This window comes from Saccopteryx leptura, chromosome 6, assembly GCF_036850995.1.
Source record: "Saccopteryx leptura isolate mSacLep1 chromosome 6, mSacLep1_pri_phased_curated, whole genome shotgun sequence".
Classification (NCBI taxonomy): domain Eukaryota; kingdom Metazoa; phylum Chordata; class Mammalia; order Chiroptera; family Emballonuridae; genus Saccopteryx; species Saccopteryx leptura.
Window position 1 is genome coordinate 149893074 of NC_089508.1, and position 20130 is coordinate 149913203.

At 37.9% G+C, this 20130-nt stretch overlaps 1 protein-coding gene across 1 annotated transcript in view; it reads right to left on the reverse strand.

Moving 5' to 3' along the window:
* ADAMTS19 (ADAM metallopeptidase with thrombospondin type 1 motif 19) overlaps positions 1–20130 on the reverse strand; it is a 446085-nt gene that overhangs the window by 29566 nt on the left and 396389 nt on the right. Inside the window, exons 19-21 of the mRNA XM_066341625.1 lie at positions 19010–19145; positions 11694–11898; positions 9192–9344 (exon numbers count right to left, since the gene is read on the reverse strand). Of these exons, the coding sequence (XP_066197722.1) occupies positions 9192–9344; positions 11694–11898; positions 19010–19145 (494 nt within the window). The remainder of the gene's footprint in view (positions 1–9191; positions 9345–11693; positions 11899–19009; positions 19146–20130) is intronic.

Consider the following 20130-nt stretch of genomic DNA (forward strand, 5'->3'; position numbering starts at 1 on the left):
AAAGAAATGCAAACTGAAACCTCAATGAGATATCACCTCACACCTGTCAGAATGACTATAATCAATAAATCAACAAACAAGTGCTGGTGAGGGTGTGGAGAAAAGGAAACCCTCATACATAATGTTGGTGAGAATGAAGATTGGAGCAGCCACTGTAGACAGCCTTATGAAGCTACCTCAAAAAATTAAAAAGGAATTGCCTATGACCCAGTGATTCCAATTCTGGGAATATATCTAAAGAAATCTGAAACACTAATTTGAAAAAATATATGTACTTCTATGTTCATTTCTGTTATTTAAAATACAGTTCATTTCTGTTATTTTAAATTCCAGTATTTGGAAGCAGCCCAAGTGCCCATCAGTAGATGAGTAGATAAAAAAGCTATGGTACTTACTACTTGGCCATAACAAAGAAGGAAATCTTACCCTTTGCGACAGCATGGATGGACTTGGAGATAATTGTGCTAAGTGAAAGAAACAAGTTAGAGAAAGACAAGTACCATATGATTTCACTCATATCTGGAATTGAATGAACAAAATGAACTAACAATCAAAATAGAAACAGACAGACAGACACCAGGCTGATAGCTATTGGTTGGAGGAGCCTAAATGAGGGGGATGGAGGGATTGAGCAAAAAAGGAAAATAAAAAGAAAAGGAAAAGCTCATGGACATGGACAAGAGTGGTGATTGCTGAGGGTTGGGAATGGTAATGGGAGGTGGAGGAAGGTATATAGAAGGATATATGGTGATGGACAAAGACTTGACTTTGGGTGGTAAACACACAATACAGTATACAAATAATGTGTTGTAGAATTGTGCACCTGTAATCTGGGTTTTTTTGTTAACCAGTGCCACCCCAATAAATTCAATAAAAAGAAAAAGAGAAGAAGAGGAGAATCCATTTAATTTCCCAATTGGGAAGAAAATAAAACTTAGAGTTTTTATAAAGCTACAAAGTAAGATATCAATAATATGCACTGTACCCTCATTTTAGTTTGTTTCATGGTATCTTAAAATTTTTTGCTGGAAAATCCAGTGTTAATTATTCTTTCTTGAAAATCCAAATTACATGACTACTATCACATTAAAAAATTTAAACAGCATCTAAATGGTGATGACTCCAAAATTTTTATTTTCATACCATTCCCCTCCTTTGAGCTACCTATTCAATAGCAGTATTTAATTCTGTTACGGGCACATGAACATAGTCCAAAATAGAATTTTTAGTTTTCTCCCAACTTGATTCTTCTCTAGGGTTTTCTATCTCATATCACAGAGCCAGCATCCACATAAGTTGTTCAGACCAGAAAGCTAACCTGGAGTCCTTCTTAACATCTTTCTCACCTCCCCCACAGATAATCAGTACTGCACATTTTATCCTCATAACAATTTCTCAAAGCCAACTATTTCTCCCCATCTCTACTGACAAGACAATATACAAAGTCAGCATTTATTTAGTTACTATGTAATCTGACAAATGCTAAAAACTTTTCATGACTTATTTCATTTGGATTCATGAACTTATTTAAACACAAGATTTCAAACCCAATGCTATCTTACTCAATACACTAAGCTATCTTACTTCTTAAAGTCCCAAAACCTTGAAAAATCACTAGAGATATTTTGCATTACAGGAATTTGCTATACATACTCATATACTCACATAGAAAGATAGATACTATTGCAATCTCTCTAAATTATAAATTTTCTCTAGATAGAAGATATATACACACTATATGTGCCTCATTCTTTTAGAGTAATATATTTCTTCTATACTGCTCACAAAAATTAATATTTGATATTTCAAAATGAATATGAAGCGATAAAATATCCCCCAATTTTTGTGAGCAGTGTATTTCCATCACAGACAAATACATTTGACTATGTTGAGTAATTTGGACATTATAAAAATTCAATTTTTTATATATAGCTAGGGTAATAATAAGAATCTCAAGATATCTTAAAAAACAAAAATGATAACAATGCAAAAAGTGTCCCATTCTCTGGCAGAGCAAAGAGACCAAGGCTAAGCAATATGATAGCCAATAGTTGAATTGATCATATGGTTTAGGAGAGCTATATTCTCCAGACAAAATGGCAAATAGCAAGTTCTGTAAATGCTCAATGGATGTATCTACACAAAATAATAGAAAGTCTTTCTTGAGGAAAAAGATCCTATTTATCATTAATTTCTTTAGTGTGAACAGCCAAGTGAACTTTCAAATAAATGCTCCTATCATACAAACAATCACTTATTGAGATATCTTGGAATAAGTTTCTTCAATGTCCAAATGTTTAAAACCATGTCCACAATCTCTGATTTATATAATTCATTGGCTGACCCAACAATGATGGAATTTCAATGTGACAGACTCATATTTGTTTATTGGTGTAGCTACTCAAATTTTCCTGCCTTAGGATATTATTTAAATTTATAAAAATGATAAGCAGTTATTTTTCCAAATATCAATTGACTTGTAGACATAATTAGAAAATAATTCTGTAATTAAAAAATTAAAATAAAAAAGTAATTCTGAACAGAAATGATAATTCATCTCAAGAATTGATTTTTAGATTATAGATAACTTCAGTTTGGTTTCAATCTACAAATTTTCTCTAGTTTGAAAAAAATATTTACCAAACTAGTCTGATCTTTGGTAAAAGAAAAAAAGGAAAGAGAAATACTATACTCTCCCTTTGAGATTTACCAGGTACAAAAGAATGTTCTCAGAAGAAGTCCTATAGCAAAAAGTATTTGCTTAACATTGCTTAATACAGTATTTCTCATACATGGAAACCACAGCCCAGGGAGTTTTCTATAGAAATAATTTTAGGAATGCAAGTCTCAAGAATTTATAAACTATAACATGATGACATTCAGGTCTTTGATAACTACCAATTTTACTAATGTATCTACTTGACAATATACTATAGGTTATCCATTATGCGAGTTCTCATTTTATTCATTCTTTTATTCTCTAGTTTCAGCTAATAATAATATTAACATATTTTTTCCATTGATTTGAGAGAGAGGGAGAGAGACAGAGAATGGGAGAAAAAAAGAGGGAGAAAGAGAGAAGCATCAGCATGTTCCACTTAGTTATGCACTGATTGGTTGCTTCTTGTACGTGCCCTGATCAGGGATTGAACCTGCAACCTCAGCATGCTGGGACGATGCTCTAACCTCTGAGTCAACGGGCCAAGGCCTAATACTTAACATTTTCTATTTCTATATTCTTAACTAGGGTATTTAATTTGGTTATTTGCTGTTGCTACTAATTTCTTTAAATCTGAAAACGAGAGATCCTTCTAATAACTGATTGAACTTCCCTCTATTAACCTGTAACAATCAACTTAATTTTACTTGTATTAAATCAAGCAATTTATGCGTACCCTCAGTTGTACTCTGGGACCTCCAGCAAGTTGATTTTAATTGGACTTGGGTTTATGCCAGCATTAGGTCTGTGCAGTCCTGTCAGAATCCATGGTCTAAGATCCTAGCCTGGTCATGGGGCAACAAGAAATCTCTTCTTTGGGATATTTTGGATCTGGTTCTTTTCATTCCTTTTGACTTAATGCAAAAACACTAGGCCACAGAGATGCATCTTTAAAAATATGGCATTACCTAGTCATTTAATTTAAGGTATTCTTGATTGCGTTGAATACAGTATTTCCTTAAGTTTCCTTCAGTGATTCACTGAGTTTTCCTTTAGTGAAAAGAAATGATTATCCATAATTTCCTACCAACTATGATAAGTCACAATTAATACTATCAGTGTTAATTTTAAGGAGTGACAAGCTGCTGTGTAGAAAATAGAAGGCATATCTCCAGGTCAAGGACCCTGTGAGATTTGAGAGCAGCCTATTATATAGCCTCATTCAGAGCTTCAAATTCATATGATCTTTCAACAAATCCACTATAACAAAGAGTAAAAGATAAAATAATTTTTTTTGAATATGTGAAAAGGTGCAAACCAAGCCACTTATATTGACCGCTGGCCAATCTGAATGAAGGTATGACGGATAATAAATCTTCTGCTTGTACTTCTAGACTGGTTTTCAGTATGGCAGAAATCTGTCATGGAATTGGGGTTTATTTGAATTTGCAACTTCCTGTTCAGTTCTTTTCATTTAATAATTATGCAATATGAAAATACTTTAAGGTTATAAAGCTTGATTATGCAAAGCCTTCTGTTGGGCAAATGAGTTTGTAAAATTTGTATTTTTTCAGTTTGCTCCCTTTGATTGTTAAAAAATGGTGCTAGGCTGCACATGTGTGCTTGTCCTCAGAGCAGGGCAATTGGTTCTAAATTGTGGATTGCATTCCTGTTTGGGAGGGGCTATTGTTTTGCTAATATTTGCTGGAGGAGGGGTCTTTGTGGGCCCAGCTAGTTTTGCAGAGAGCAGAAAGAATACAGAGTGCTGAAGAAGAAGCCAGTTTGTGCAGAGAGAAAGAAGGTATGCAGATAAGGAACCAGAGCTAAGGGGCTTTGGAAGCCCTACTGAGGCGTGTGGGGGCCTTTGATTCTAGAAGGAACCGGAGTAGATTCTCCTGGTTGTGGAACTGGAGAATGCATGAGGGCTTTGGGAGCCCTGAATGAAAGGGAAGTGTTTTCCCTGTGTGTTTGCTCAACGGCCAGAGTGAGAGTTTAGTAAAGGAATAGTCCACCATTTTTTGGCTTCTGTGGGTCAAATAAGTTTGCAAATATATGTTTGCTCTCTTATAGTTTGCATTGGATGTGGGGGACAGGCTATAAGCAGGCAGGGTCCTTATAGCCTAAGGCTTAGTTTTAAGCCTAAGCTTTTCCCCACACCCTTGACTGTTGCATGATAGGGGGTGGTGCACTCTTATAAGGAATCCCATTTATGCCTCAGATAAGTGGCTTTGTCTCAGAGACTTCTTTGTATATTGGATTAAAGGTTTTGATTGCTATACTATAAAATGCGGCAGAGGAGCCCATGCTGGAGGAGAGCAGAGAAAGGCCACATGGAGAAGAGAAGCAGCCAAGATGGCGTAGTGCTGAAGGAGAATTCATTTTGTGCAGAGTTTGTGCAGAGAGAAGAAGATAGGGAATAGAGGTGAATAAGGCTGGTGAGGTAGAAATCTTTAATTCTAGGAAACTTGGTTAAGTCAGTGGCTTTGGGAGCCCTGAATGGAAAGGGAAGTATTTTCCCATTGGGTGTATTTCTTGCCTGCTGGGTGCAAGCTAGGATTAAAGCTAATGGCCCACCAGTTCTTGGCTCCGTTGTTTCATTACTGTCTGTCTGAATCAAATGCGAACCTGCATGGGCCAGGCGGCTGTGATGGTGGCCGTGGCTACTGGCTTTACAGCTCCACCATTTCTTTACAATCTGCCCAAATCCAATGAGAACCTGCATGGCCACAATGGTGGCGGCCACTGGTCATACACCCACTTAAAGAGAGATCTGGCATAGTTTACTTGATTATTTAAAATTCTATTTTTAAGCTTCTTCTAAATAATTAAGAGTGCTAACTACTCAAGAAAAGGCACATTTATTGCCCCTTATTATTTACAGTCCTAGGACAAATAATACATTAGATAGATTACAACAACATCTGTGGTATATGTGGTAAGAAAATTATTTTTACTAGAAATAATCCAAATAGATGCAGGCCTTTCATAGGTACAAAAATGAATTATGTTTTATTTTGCATTTCAACCACAGCATTGTTTTTAGAAAAAAAAATGCAAAAAATTATTGTAAAACACCATTTTGAGATTTGTAACTAAATAAAGTTTAAAAAATCTTCATTCAGAGAATTACCTCAGAATAAACAGAATCCCTATTAGCTTAAATGCAATTTATATAGATAGAAAGCATGTATTCAGTGTAATATATATAGTTCCCTTATTAGGAAGAATTGCCTTTGTTTTTGGATTCCTCTTCTAATTATTTTCTCTTCTATTTAAGTGATTATACTGATTATAACTGTGGTTTCTTTTTGCAGAAAAAGTTAAAAATGATCTTTTTATATATAAATTTTACATATACTACTGCTAAACAATATATCATAATATCTATATAATTTAAATCATCCACAAGGATTTATATTGCTTTCAGCATTATTTTGAATTATATCATCACAATAAGACTCATAATCTCTTCTCCAAAAATCTATTAATCATGTCATAATTTGATATGTGGTTAAAAATACTAATTTCTTAGGCTACTTAAGGACTAAATTAAATTCATACTGTATTTTATGAATTGATTCTAAGAAGAAACCATAATTATATGCTATTACAAGGTGTTTTGTTGTCATTATAATTCACCTAAAAATGCATAAATTGCTTGTTAATACTGCACAGAAAAGTTAACTCTAAAAAGCTTTATAAAGCACTGAATTCTGTTTAACGGGTGGATAAAACAATATCCTTTTATTGGCACCCTTACTAGCTTCCAGTAATAAAAACAGGAAGTTTTAGAAGTTCAAATAAAGTCAGAAAGGCCAAATTCAGGCAGAAAACATGGCATTTCACTAAACATAAGAAACTTATTATTTTTTTTTAATTTTTTTGTACTTTTCTGAAGCTGGAAACGGGGAGATAGACTCCCGCACACACCCGACCAGGATTCACCCGGCACACCCACCAGGGGGCGATGCTCTGCCCATCCGGGGCGTCGCTCTGTCGCGATCGCGACCAGAGCCATTCTAGCACCTGAGGCAGAGGCCACAGAGCCATCCCCAGTGCCCGGGCCATCTTTGCCCCAATGGAGCCTTGGCTGCGGGAGGGGAAGAGAGAGACAGAGATGAAGGAGAGGGGGATGGGTGGAGAAGCAGATGGGCACTTCTGTGTGCCCTGGCCGGGAATCGAACCTGGGACTTCCGCACGCCAGGCCGATGCTCTACCACTGAGTCAACCAGCCAGGGCAAGAAACTGTTATTTTTGAAGTCAGCGTTCTATACGTAGGACAGCTTAAATGAGTCAATATAGATCTGTACTTCCAGGGAACATACGGGCTGAATTGGGCTCTCCCAGGAAAGACCCTAAAACCATATCTCCATCAGATACAGTCCCAATGTGGCGAATAACTGTGTGAAAAGGTTAATTCCAGCCAGAGCAAAGCAACTGCACTGTTTGTATCCTGTTTTTGCCACCTTTCCAACAATAAGCATTGTTCAGCCAAGGGTACATTATATCTGCTTAGAAATCAGAGGTAATGACTTTATGACACAAGGTTTTCTCTTTGAGTGTACCTGGATCTATATTTTTCCCTCTGAATCTGAGCACAATTTTCCTACTGTTTACACTGAAACTGAGAGTATATTTTTCTTTTCACTGATTCTCTAGTAATTCATTCATATTACTAAGGGAGAGGAAGGTTTTAGAGACTTTACAGATAATCCATTGAATATTCTGAATTAAAGAATGCAAGATTTAATTTTAAATCCACTTAGGTTTAATAATAGTTTAAAACTCTTAGTGGAATTTGAGTGAAACTAACAGATTAAATGACCTCAGCAGAGCACAGAAATCCCCTCACAATTGCACACATCTTGTTTCATTCTTGTCCCTATTCTTGTCTAGGGTCAGAGCTGATAAAATAAGAGATCTATATTTCCTGTGTTCATTGATATTTTAATCACTGAAATTCAAACATCACAGCATTATTCATTTTGTCTGTAATTACTTTGGGATGGTCTTCATTTTAAGATGAAAGTGGTATCTTAAGATTAAAAAAAGGAGGAGTGAAATCAATAAAGTTCCCGTGGAACCCTGCTTCTAGTCTGTGCATGTTGTTCTAAGCTGTTCTGCTGAGATCTCAATTATAAATGAAGAAGGAAACTGGCTTTAAGAAAAAGAGCAGACTTATATTCATTCATAGAAGAAAAACAGAGGATGACTTGACTTTGGGTGATGGGTATACAGCATAATTGACTGTCCAAATGATGTGGAAATGTTTTCTCTAAATCTATGTACTCTGGTTGACCAATGTCACCCTGTTAAATTAATTGTCTAAATAAAAAAAATTAAAAAATTAAAGAAAAATAAATAAAATAAAAAAGAAAGAAAGAAAAAATGCAACATATTGGATCTTTTAAATAAGCAAATAAACAGTCCAACAAAAAAAGGTAAAAAGGCATGGGAATAAAGATGAATATTTATTGTGGCTCTTTGTTCCCTACAATGGATATGTTCTAGCTGTGTAAAAATATACTGATGTGGCCCTGGCCGGTTGGCTCAGCGGTAGAGCGTCGGCCTGGCATGCGGGGGACCCGGGTTCGATTCCCGGCCAGGGCGCATAGGAGAAGTGCCCATTTGCTTCTCCACCCCCCCTCCTTCCTCTCTGTCTCTCTCTTCCCCTCCTGCAGCCAAGGCTCCATTGGAGCAAAGATGGCCTGGGCGCTGGGGATGGCTCCTTGGCCTCTGCCCCAGGTGCTAGAGTGGCTCTGGTCGCGGCAGAGCGACGCCCCAGAGGGGCAGAGCATCGCCCTCTGGTGGGCAGAGTGTCCGCCCCTGGTGGGCGTGCCGGGTGGATCCCGGTCGGGCGCATGTGGGAGTCTGTCTGACTGTCTCTCCCCGTTTCCAGCTTCAGGAAAAAAAAATATATATATAGTGATGTAAGAAAATCAATGGAAAGTAATTCAATCCAAGTATATTTTTAAAAATTGATACATGTGATTGTGGTTAATTTAAAAAATATATTTTTCAGGTTCAGCATGAAAATCCAAAATTAATATTGTCCATGATTTCTCTAGTTAATTCTGATTTTGCTTAAGATTTAACCAGATGCCATATAACAGGCATATTCTAATCAACAGTATTTGTCATGAAAATGGGATTTGGTAGCCATATTTCCATATGCTGCATGTAGGAGGTTAAAATTCATCAGGTAAGTTTTATGCAAAAAAATATTGTGACAATGAACAATATCACAAAAAGTATTAACAAAACAATAACAGTATTTTGGAGAGCTTTCTTTGTGTCAAAAAAGGTATTAATTGCTTTATACATTTTATTTTAATCTTTAAAACAGTTTTATAGAGATCATGATTATGCACAGAGAGGCAAGATTTGAACGCAGAGATTCAATAGTCCATACCCCATGGTCTTTACCTCCATTCCCCAGCCCTCCTTAACTTCACACTGTGTGGCTGCAGTGCCCAGGGCAATGCAAATATTACTGAAACCTAATGCAGAGAATGTACAGAAAGATTCTCACCTTAGACCAGTCACCCATTCGCCACACGTAGCATTTTGAGTAATCCTCACAGTCCTCAGCCTCCCTGGGTCTGGTGGAGAGGACGCATTTTTTTCTAGGATTCGTACACCTCACGGTACGGTGGCGGACACCTTTGCCACACTTGACCGAGCACTGGAAGATAACATCAGAGAGTTTGGGTCAAGTCAGTGATTAGGAGATATAGGCGAATGATGAAATTATGTTAAGTACTGGTGCTACTCTTCTCTCATAAGCCTATAACCCACAGAAAAGCCAGGTGAAGAACAAAGAATAAGGAGAACAGGCTACCCACCAGTATCAGAGGCCAAGTATAGCTCAGGAAACAGGGCTGAATGTGAAAGGGTTTGCAGAACAGAGGATCATGATTACAGTAGGAAAGACAAATGGCATGCAATGATCAAAATGTAGATACTACATTTCGTTGACATCAAATTTTTACCAAGATTTATATAAGAAAATGCATTACTTTATTTCTACTAAAAGTTATGCTGTTTTTAGCTTTAAGAAATATTGTGAAAAAAAAAAGAAATATTGTGAAAAATAAGAATTTCTTATAGAATGTCATTTTTTACAAACTGTTCTTAAAGCTAAAAGAGAACATCTTAGCAAAATTAAAAAGAGACTTTCTTTACATAATTATATGCCTCTAGAAATCATTATTCTAAATGATTGTATGGACTGAAATATACTTTGGTTCACAAATAGTTTAATTTACAGTATAAATAACTGATGCTTGATTGACAATGGTGATGTAGCTGATACGAAGCACACGTGCATATTCCACCAAGCTTTTGGTGCAATTTAGCATCTCATTGTATGTTCATACTTTCTATTACAGATATGTAGAACGCTTCCCACCTTTTCAAGGGTATGTATCACTGACTATCTGGACACAAGGATCAAAGTGGTATTGAGTGGGACAGGAAAGTGTGGGGGAAATAAGAGCTATCGCAAAATGCAAAAATCCAATTTATATTCGGGTCTCAAAAACATCTCAAGAAATAAGTGCAGATAAACATTTAGCAACAATGCACTAGTAATAAGAGTTGTGTTGCTGAAACTTGAGCATGGAACTAATAATATTTTCAATGCACTAAACTTTTGAATGAATATGTAGGCATCTAATAATCTATGGCTTGTATTTGACTATGTTGAGCATTAAAGTAGACTCCCCCCCTTTTTTTGCAATGAAAACTACCCTGATCCATAAAGCCAATTCTTAAATTAATTCAAAACAAGAAAAATGTTTTTTAACTGGCATACTGCATTGAGACATATCACTTTTTCCAGATGATGCCAAAAATCTGTATAAGAGAATATTTCTGACCTATTTGCTCCTGAGAAGTTTGCAAAAACGTTATGGTTAAGCTGATTGGACTCTCCAGATTGAACTGACTCATTTTGATGTAAAATTGGAGATTGCATTAATTCTCAAAAGTACACATTACATATAAAGAAGAATCTCTTAAACAGCAAGGTATAGCTCAAGAAATAAGACAATAGAAAGTCACACACACTCTTTGCTCATGTGCATTTTGGGGGATTGGGTTCATGAAGAATAGTCACAAATCTTATTACTTTATCCTCATTTTCAAATGGATGGTTACTCACTGCAACCTAGCATTTTCTGTTTGTCATTTTTATATCCTATCTAAAATTTTGAAATTAAGTGCGTGGATGATTTAGCTCTGGGCATGTGTATGCATTTGTCCTGCACAAGTGTATAAATATATAAATGTGTGTGTGTGTGTGTGTGTGTGTGTGTGTGTGTGCTCGCTCCCAGATACTCACCTAATATGCCCCAGAACAGCCAGGAAATACAATAACTGGTGTATGCTACTGTGTAATGATATATATCATGATAACAGAAAGTAAAGAACAGTTTGGCATGGAATATACCTGCACTACAATCTAGCAGGTAAGTTGTGTGCTGGGTTCAAATCCCAGCTCTTCCACCTTGATTAAACTATTTAATTTCTCTGAGCTATATCATAAAAGAGTAAAACTGTAAAATTTCTTGAATTAAATATAAACTAAATTAAATATAAATAACATACTAGATATGAATTAAACAAAATCCTTGATCACAGGACATGATTGTTAAATGTTAATTCCTTTCTTCTCCTTTTCCTTTTAAATGTTCAGGGATATCTAATGAGTCAAATGTATATTTTGGTATGCTCCTACTTAACAGTACACTTATGGTATATACATGAAAAAGCAGGATTCTAAAATGTATATAAAATATGATCTTGATCATGTTACAATATTTACAAAAAAAGGATAAATATATCTTTGTTTTTTTTTCTATTTTTGAAATTATTTATAATGAGTGTACTTTTATCATCAGCAAATCAACAGATGGTACTGAAAAATGCCAAATGTCGTGCAAAGAGATTCTGAACATGATATGACACAACCTTAAAGAAACTAAGAGTCAAAAAAGAGAAAGGAAAAGGGAAAGAAACGGGGTGTCCGCACCTCTGACCACACCCCCGCCTCCCACACTGTCATGCAGTCCTGGCCCTCGCAGCGCTGGGCAGAGGCAGGCTTGGGCTCAGCACAGTCCCTCTCCCAGGCCCTGATCAGGGTTCCATTCCTCAGCTGCTGGGTACACGCCACTTGTCTGCTCTGCATCCCTTTTCCACAAGTTCGTGAACACGGGGTCCATTCTGTCATCATCCATCTAAAAGTAAAGCAAGAGTCACTGAAACAAATGAAAAGATAGCCATATTTCTAACGAACTGGGATCTCCCCAAGGACTCCTAATTTACACACCGTTCAAAATTTATTTCAGGAATAAACCAAGGCCTACTACAGAAAAGTGATGGCTGAAATTTGTTGTCTGCACAATTCCTGTCAATAAAACACTCTCTGTATTTCCCATTATTGGGACAACCTTACAGTAGGATCTAAGTCTCCTGCTAATCTTTCCGCTCAATTGTATTTAAACACAGAGCAGGGCAGTCAGAAGCCTGAACCTAATTCTGGCTTCCTTACATTCTGTTCATATTTTTTTGCTTTCTGAAGCATCAAGTTTATTACAAATTTTGAGAGAATAAAATAATAAGAACCTCCACAAATATGGGAGTGAAGGAGAGCAGGGGAGGGGAGAAGGGCCCTAGAAAAACAGTCCAGTCTGAAGTATCATTCAGATGGGGTCAAAGGGTGGACCTACAGTGAGAACAGGGGGCTCCAGGCTGTCATCCAGGCACAGCAGAAATTTTAGATAAGATGCTTCTGAAGGCCACAGTGATGCCAGATCCCCTCCTGATGTGAACCCTGTGCAGAGAACTCCACAGCAGGTGCACTCCTCCACCTTCCACTGAACCAAGTTCTCGTACCTTGCACACACGGCACGTATTTCTGGCACTGCTCTCACCCGCAGCTGTGGGCATCCAGCCACTGGCTCACCTCCCACACCACATGGTGGTTCTCCCTGGAGTTCAGCACCTTCAAGTTCAGCGTTTAAAATGCAGGGGGTGTTGCTTGACCTCACCAGCATATGACACCATGGCCCTGCCGTCCACATTTTTAACCATCACAGTGGCTTGATTCTTGTCCTTTTGACACGTGACTTCATTGTGGATGGCCCACAGCAAAGGCATCTTAAAAACAACCTGAAGACCCTCCAAGCCTCCTGCTGCCAGCCCTGGTGGCAGCAAGAGGGAGAAGCGGGGGTCCCACCAGCAGGCTGCCTAGCTTGAAGGCATTTTTCATCAGTGGTTCCCTCTTAGGCCATATCCTGCAGATAGTCAAATAAGTCTCCACCGCTGATGTACTCCATGATGATGAACAACTTGTTGTGCGTGGCAACCACCTTAGTCAGTTTTGTGATCTTGGGGTGATTTAAGCGTTTAAGACAATGACCTTCACTAAAAGCCTCAGGAAAGACCTGCCAACTATGACTTTCACAGCTACATCTGTGCCCATCAGAATGTGCCAGGCCTGCCTCCCCTTGGCAAAGCCCCCCTTGCTGTGGGTGCGCAAGAAGATGTAGTTGCCAGTAGGGCATTCCTTCCTGACAGAGGTGGCTCCAAAGTCACTGACGTAGTGACTTCAGAAGGAAAGCAAGCCAACCAGTCCAAGTCTAAGAGCAAAAAACCAAGGTGATTAGTCCAAGTGCAAAATCCGAAAGTCAAAAATCAAGCCAACGAGTCCAAATCCACAGGTCCCCACAAAGCCTCCTGGGCTAAAACAGACAAAATCCTCAGCCCAGCCAGCGCCTTATATATGGTGGTCTGTAATCTATCACAGGGGTGCCTCATGAGGTCAGGGCAATCATGGACCATCAAGGCTGGGGATATCCCACAGTGGTTTTCTCACTTTTTGTCCCATGACCCTTTTACTCTGGAAAAAATGGAAAAGGACACCCAAAGAGTTTTCTGTTTATGTCAGATATTAAGGATTGATATTGATTTTACTGGAAATAAAAATCTAAGATGGAAAAAAAAACAAAATTAAAAGTCTGGCCCTGGCTAGTGGGGCAGTGAGGACATTTATTCCAGCCCAAAGATGTCAGTTCCAATGTGGGGTCACCAGTTCGAGCTTGGAATTGTCAGTCCCGAGGTCATCAGTTTGATCCCTGTGGCACTGGCTTGAACCCTGCTCAGGGCTCATTTGAGAAGCAATCAATAGAACTCAGTGGAACAAGGGGTTCATGCTGTAGTGTTCCGTATATCTAGCACATTTATTCATGAATTAGAAGAAGACTTTGGGGGAACAAAAATATGTCCAGCTACTTCTTTAATCAAAGCAATTCAGAAATAATCTTAACAAACATTCACATTCTGTGCTCACTCAGCTTTTGGAGCAGGTAAGCTGGGAGAGAGCAGGGCTGAATTCTGGTCTTGCTGTATGTGGGCACTTGTGAGGCGGAGGGAAGGCCAGCTGATGGGGGTCTTTCTGTAAACATTGAAGATGGCTCTTCCCTCCAGGACTTTGTGTACATTCTTAAAACAATACTCGGCAGCTGTTATGTTTCTACTTTCTCATTTGTAACAGTATTGATTAGGCTGACATACAATAGATATTCAGTAAGTAGTATATACTATCCATATTATAGTATATTTATAAATGACTTATACTTATTCATAGATTTATCTGGCTTCATTGTCCACTTGCTTAGAAAACAAATCATATGCTCAGCTAGCCCCCCGCCCCCACACGCCTGTTTTCACCTCATGGCACATGTTTCTGGAACATCTGCTGCTGAGATCCTTGATGGCTAGTTCCTTCACTCCTAGAAGGGCTTCTCCATCCTACCCCCAGGATTGTGGTCCACTTTGCCCTCTGTCACCTGGTCTATGGCACTCACACAACACAAGTTATTCTCTAGGGAATGGAGGGGCTCAATGACTACCTACAGAATGTGATCTCCCTTCACTGATAAGAATATCATCTCTTCAAAGGAAGGGACAAATGCCAAATTCTTTGTGTGCATAACACTTTCACACTTTGCATTTTATGTTTCTCTCCCTGTTTTATAGAAATAGCCTCAATTCTTCCAAATTTACTTAAGTCTGTATATTCTTAGCAATGAGATTAAGAGATGTTACATCCTTGTACAAGCCTAGTTTTCTCATCTGTACAATAATTTTTTTTTCCTTCTTTTCCCAGTGAGAGGATAGGAGACAGAGAGACAGACTCCAACATGCTCCCTGTTGTGATCCACCCAGTAAGCCCCATCTGGGGCCAATGCTCACAATTGAGCTATTTTTAGTGCCTGAGGTAGAGGCTACACAGAGCTATCCTCAGCGCCCAGGGCTGATATGCTCAAATCAATCGAGCCATGACTACGGGAGGAGAAGAGAGAGAAAGTGAGAGAGAAAGAGGAGAATGAGGGTGTGGAGAAGCAGATGGTCACTTCCTCCCATGTGCCCTGACCGGAAATTAAACCCGGGACATTCACACATGGGGGCTGATGCTCTACCATTGAGCCAACTGGCCAGGGTTTTATCTGCATAATAACTTAATTCTAAATGATGCTATGCTTCTGTTTCTGAAAAATAAATCAAAACAAAACTCATAATAACATTTGGACTCCAGTATCACCTCTAGCTAGCTTTTTGTCTGCTGGCTGGTCAAGAATGATATGGACCTACCATCTTACTTTGGAGGCTCAGAGTGGGCTTTTCCCAAAGAGAGTATTTATTACCTAGTTAATTCAGTTTCTACTTCATCGTTCTGCACAAAGACACCCAGGCTATAAGCACAACAGTTGAAATCCATCTATGTCCTTTTTTTCTCCAACATGCAATCCAGGACACTTTAAAAAAAAAGAAGTATTTGAAATTTTATGGGATCTCATTTTTTAAAATAAAATTCATTTTATGGATTCTTATATAATGACAAAAAGTTACTTTTCCCATTCCTTGTGAAACTGCTCAAAAATGAGAACACATAAAATATATAATCATGAGAGAAAACATTTTGTATTTTAGAACCCATTTAATTTGGAGTTATCCTATTTCCTTATCTTTAAGACATTTTTTAATAAAGCTATCTACTAGGACATCAATATATTTTATATTTGGCACATAGGATCCCTTCAGACAATTTGGTGACATTTTCAAAAAATGTGATTGGAAATTAGAATGTCTCTTACTAGGGTGGGGAAAAGGAAGAGGCAGGAGAAAGAGAGTTGTCTGGTGATGACCCCTAATAACTGCCCAGGTCCATCTGTACTTTCCAACATTTTGGTTAACCTCATCAATATCACTTCTTGGTGGTGCAAAATATACTTCCTCCTTTTCCAAAAGAAGGAAAACACTGTTGTAACAAAAAGACTTTCAGTCTCTAGTAGCAAAAATCTCTCACTCAGAAATGGACTGACATCTTAAAACTATTCATATGATCATTTCTTGAGTCATATTTCCTGAAGATGTTGAAGTCAGTGACTGAACAAAAAATGTACACTCTCATCCTTCACTGACCAAGCTAGGAAGGGACAGATACACCTTTGTCCTCCAACGAGCTCAGAGATATAGCAGAAGAAGCCATTGCTTTTTCATTCATATGAGGTAGTTATATGGTATATATATAAAAAAGATGTTTTGAAATATTTTAATAAATTACTTAATTCAAGAAAAACTAGCATTTTAATATCTATTAAAAGAAATACAGAGAAAGATAATTTTTAAGAATAACAACAAAGGATCCAGGTTCTTTAGCTGACAGAACAGAGGACAAAACTCTGCCTCTGTATCTGCCCAGTACTGAACGCAAAGGACCAGAAGACATGATGGTAGGTAAACCACAGTTCCTCAGGTCGCCTTTCCTGTTTAGTACCACTCTGCCTTATAAAAAAGCTGAAGTAGTTCATGTCTTTCTTGAGTTAGGCTAAGAAGCATACAGCCAAGCAGGTGCATAACATTACTGAAAGCACTGTGATGAACTTTTATCTTTCTCATATTCTTTCTCTATCATTCTTTTGTCCTATCATCTGTAAGCATATTTTTTTTCCTGGGGAAGATATATGCTTGTCAGAGGATGAATGCAAAGGGAAGGAAAAGTTGATAATCAGCTTCTGACACAGAAAAGCAAGTCTGGAAATTTCAGCTTTGTAGAGGAAGGAAGAATTTTGGGAATTATTTTCAGCTCTTATTAACACAGTGCAAGCCAGATCTGTAGGGCTTAGTAACTGAGTTTTGCAAGGAGCAGAAATTGGAATTCAGATGCAGTGCTACTTCAGAAAGGAGTAAGGCAAAGTCCGGGGGAATAAGGAAACCAGAAGAACTGAGCACTACCCTTCATAACACTAATTCACAGATTATTGAAGATAGGGTCCCAATAGGGTTCATAGACAACCTTGTTCCTCTGCCCCTTTCACTGCCCATACTTACTCATTGTGGTGGAGGGTAATGAAAAGATGTTATTAGTTATGAGTTGCTGCAAAGCTACAAATTCTTTGCATATTTGAGTTGTGGGATGTGTAAATTCACTGACTCCAATGCAGAAACTGTAGTGAGAGCAGGCTAATTCTGTGCAACTCCTTAAGACAGTAGTTCTCAAACTTTTTGAAGTCGGGATGCGTTTAAAATCCTACAAATAATTGTAGGTGCACTATATACAAATTTCTGAGAATTATGTTATAATAATTAAGTCAAATATTAAAGAAAAAATATAAAGTCCAAGCATGCTTTTATGGTAATTAAATGAAATAAATACAACAAAATTAAATTTATTCTGACTTTAAAAAACATTTTTATGTTACATTTTTTGAGTTATGCTTTTTAGAATTCATAAAAAAAAGAGGGGTTAAAAATAAAAAACAACAAAAAAGTTATCTTTTTATATAGAGAGATACATTCTTCGTAGGTTTAGTAAATTTGGCTGGTCACAGCGTGAATGTGTTAAGTTTTATCATTCTTTTGTTTATGAGAAACATGAGCCTAATGTGTCCTAGTGATTTCTTCGATGTTTGGGCATACAATATATTTGAGAGGCAAACTCTCATTTCCTCATCAATACATTGAAGAATTCCTCACTTTTTATTCCTACTTGTGTTGAGTGCAGAAAACCCCCACCATACATATCATCTTAACTTTACACCAAACAAAGGATAGAAGAAACTTGCCTCCAGTCTTTCTGGGGAACATGGAGGGTAGTGTAAACAATCCAGCACCACAGCTTAACAGCCTTTTGCAACCTAATCAGGCAAGTAAGGTGGGGGGTTGGGCAGACTGTCAGCTTACAGCCAATTCCCCAACCTCTGCCCCCTAAAAAATCTAAACTTCAAAAATCCTGTTAGTTTTTGGGTCCCCAAAAGGCACATATTTCTCTGTAATACCATAGGGCGCACCTGGAAATCTTCTAGGGTGCACACTTTGAGAACCACTGCCTTAAGAACTCACAACTATACCCTAACTTATTGAGCCTCAACAGGTCTCTGAGTGTCAGGATAGAATAAATGTCCCTGTCTCCGTATTCTAGAGGAATTACTCCAGCCTCACACTCCTTTTTGTCATTCTACCCCTAAAAGTTTCTAGGACTTTTGAACCAGGGCTTAGTCACACTCAAACCCAACATCATTTTATGGGAAAGTGCATGAATTTCCAGGAGCCCTGTGATGGGAACCATTCATTTGTTGCTAGCCTGCTCCAAAATTTAATAAGGATAAATTCACTATTTGTCTCTGCTAGTTACTAAGGCATGGCTTCTTCCTATACCACTTTCAGCTGCTTGTGAGTTTCTCCCTGCTTTGTTGCCTAATACTCACAGGGGACCCAAGCAACCAACTATCCAGTAACTAGGACACAGATCAGGAATCTGTGATCAGAGATCAGGAACTGGGCAGTCTGCCTTGGGAACTCAGGAAGAGGAAGTAAGGACACAGAGGGGGGCCAGGAGCACCACACTGCCCCATGGCTGAGGAGGAACCTGGGTCCCCACCAGTCCTGTTTGGTTTACATCACCCTAGGCAAGTTCCAACATACCATTTCAAAGAATTCAGGAATGACTAGCTAGATACATTCAACCCAATAACCAGATTTTTGAAGAGGCGACTAATAGGCAACCCAATAATTTTAATATTTCCTCCCATCCATTAATGGTTGTTTTCACACTGTAGAAAGCTCAGTTAAAATGAAGGTTAAGTTTGAGCCTTGATGCTCCAGTATCCATTCTATGAAGTCAACATTCTTCATAGACCTTGCTTACTTAGGATCTTACATTTTGGGTTGGATCCCTTGCATTGTTTTTTAAGAAAATGTGATTTTGGTAAAATTTTAAGTGTGTTTTAAAAACTGACAATTTAGTGGCCAAACGGTGCTTTTCCACGTGGTTGGATGGGTTACCTTGTCTGGCATGGCTGCTCATTGCACTTGCGGACCTGTGGCTCTGGCTTGGTTAGGTATTTGCATTTCTTGTTGTCCACAATGCTGATATTCTTGTTCATGATTTTTGTGCAAGATACTGTTGTCTTCCTTTCCCCTGAAAATAGCAAATAAATACATAAAGAAATATTATAGGCCTTTATCTTATGGGCTTAGGAGGCAGACTGGCATCAAGGAAAGAAAAAGGAGTATAGAGATATTTTAATAATTTTGATTATCCTGACTTTGACTTGGGGGGGGAGACAATGGAGTGGCAGAAGAACAAGTATAGGTTTAGGATGTTCCCTGGATTTTCCTCAACAACACTGCACACAGCCCAAGGCAATGTGCAGTGTAAAAACATTGACGACATCTCTCTACACATGTGGACTAAGTAGCAATGCATCTGCGGTTATGGCATATCTTGTAACTGAAACCAATAGATCTTCAGCTGCATCTTCTAGCATGGGCAGCACAACATTAGACTGATCATAGTTGTGTTCAGTATCCACCAACTTCACATAATTCTCAAATAAACTGCTGGAGAAGCAGAAGTGACTTATACTCTCACTCTTTTTTTTTTTTTTTCAGAGAAAACTGGGCCCACAAGATGGGTGTTATGCAATGTAAGAATTTGGGACACATTTCTAGTCAAGTTCCTCCTAATCTCCAGTGCTTTGGATGCTCCTTTACAACCTGGTTCACATATTTAATAAATATTATGCCAACTTCATATAATGCTAGTATGTGTAAATACTACTTTTGCATTACAGTGATGCCAACCTAAAAGTAGTATTACAAAATGTTACATTTATGAAATATAAATGTTAGTTTTAAAATCTACTTTAAAACTTTCATAATCACAAGACACTCTTTTACAGAATAGACATCGTTGCCTAAACCAATTTAAATAATGGCTTTTTGCCAACTACAACACAAAAATATGACAGACATTATCCAGAAGGCTTTGGCTGAACATACATAAAGTCACGGAATAAATAACTCGGGGCTAATTGTACTGAGTTTTCTTCCTTTTCTCAGAAAATATCTAACCTGAGTTGTGTAAGCCCAGAGCTTATATATTGAGCTATTGAAAACAAATT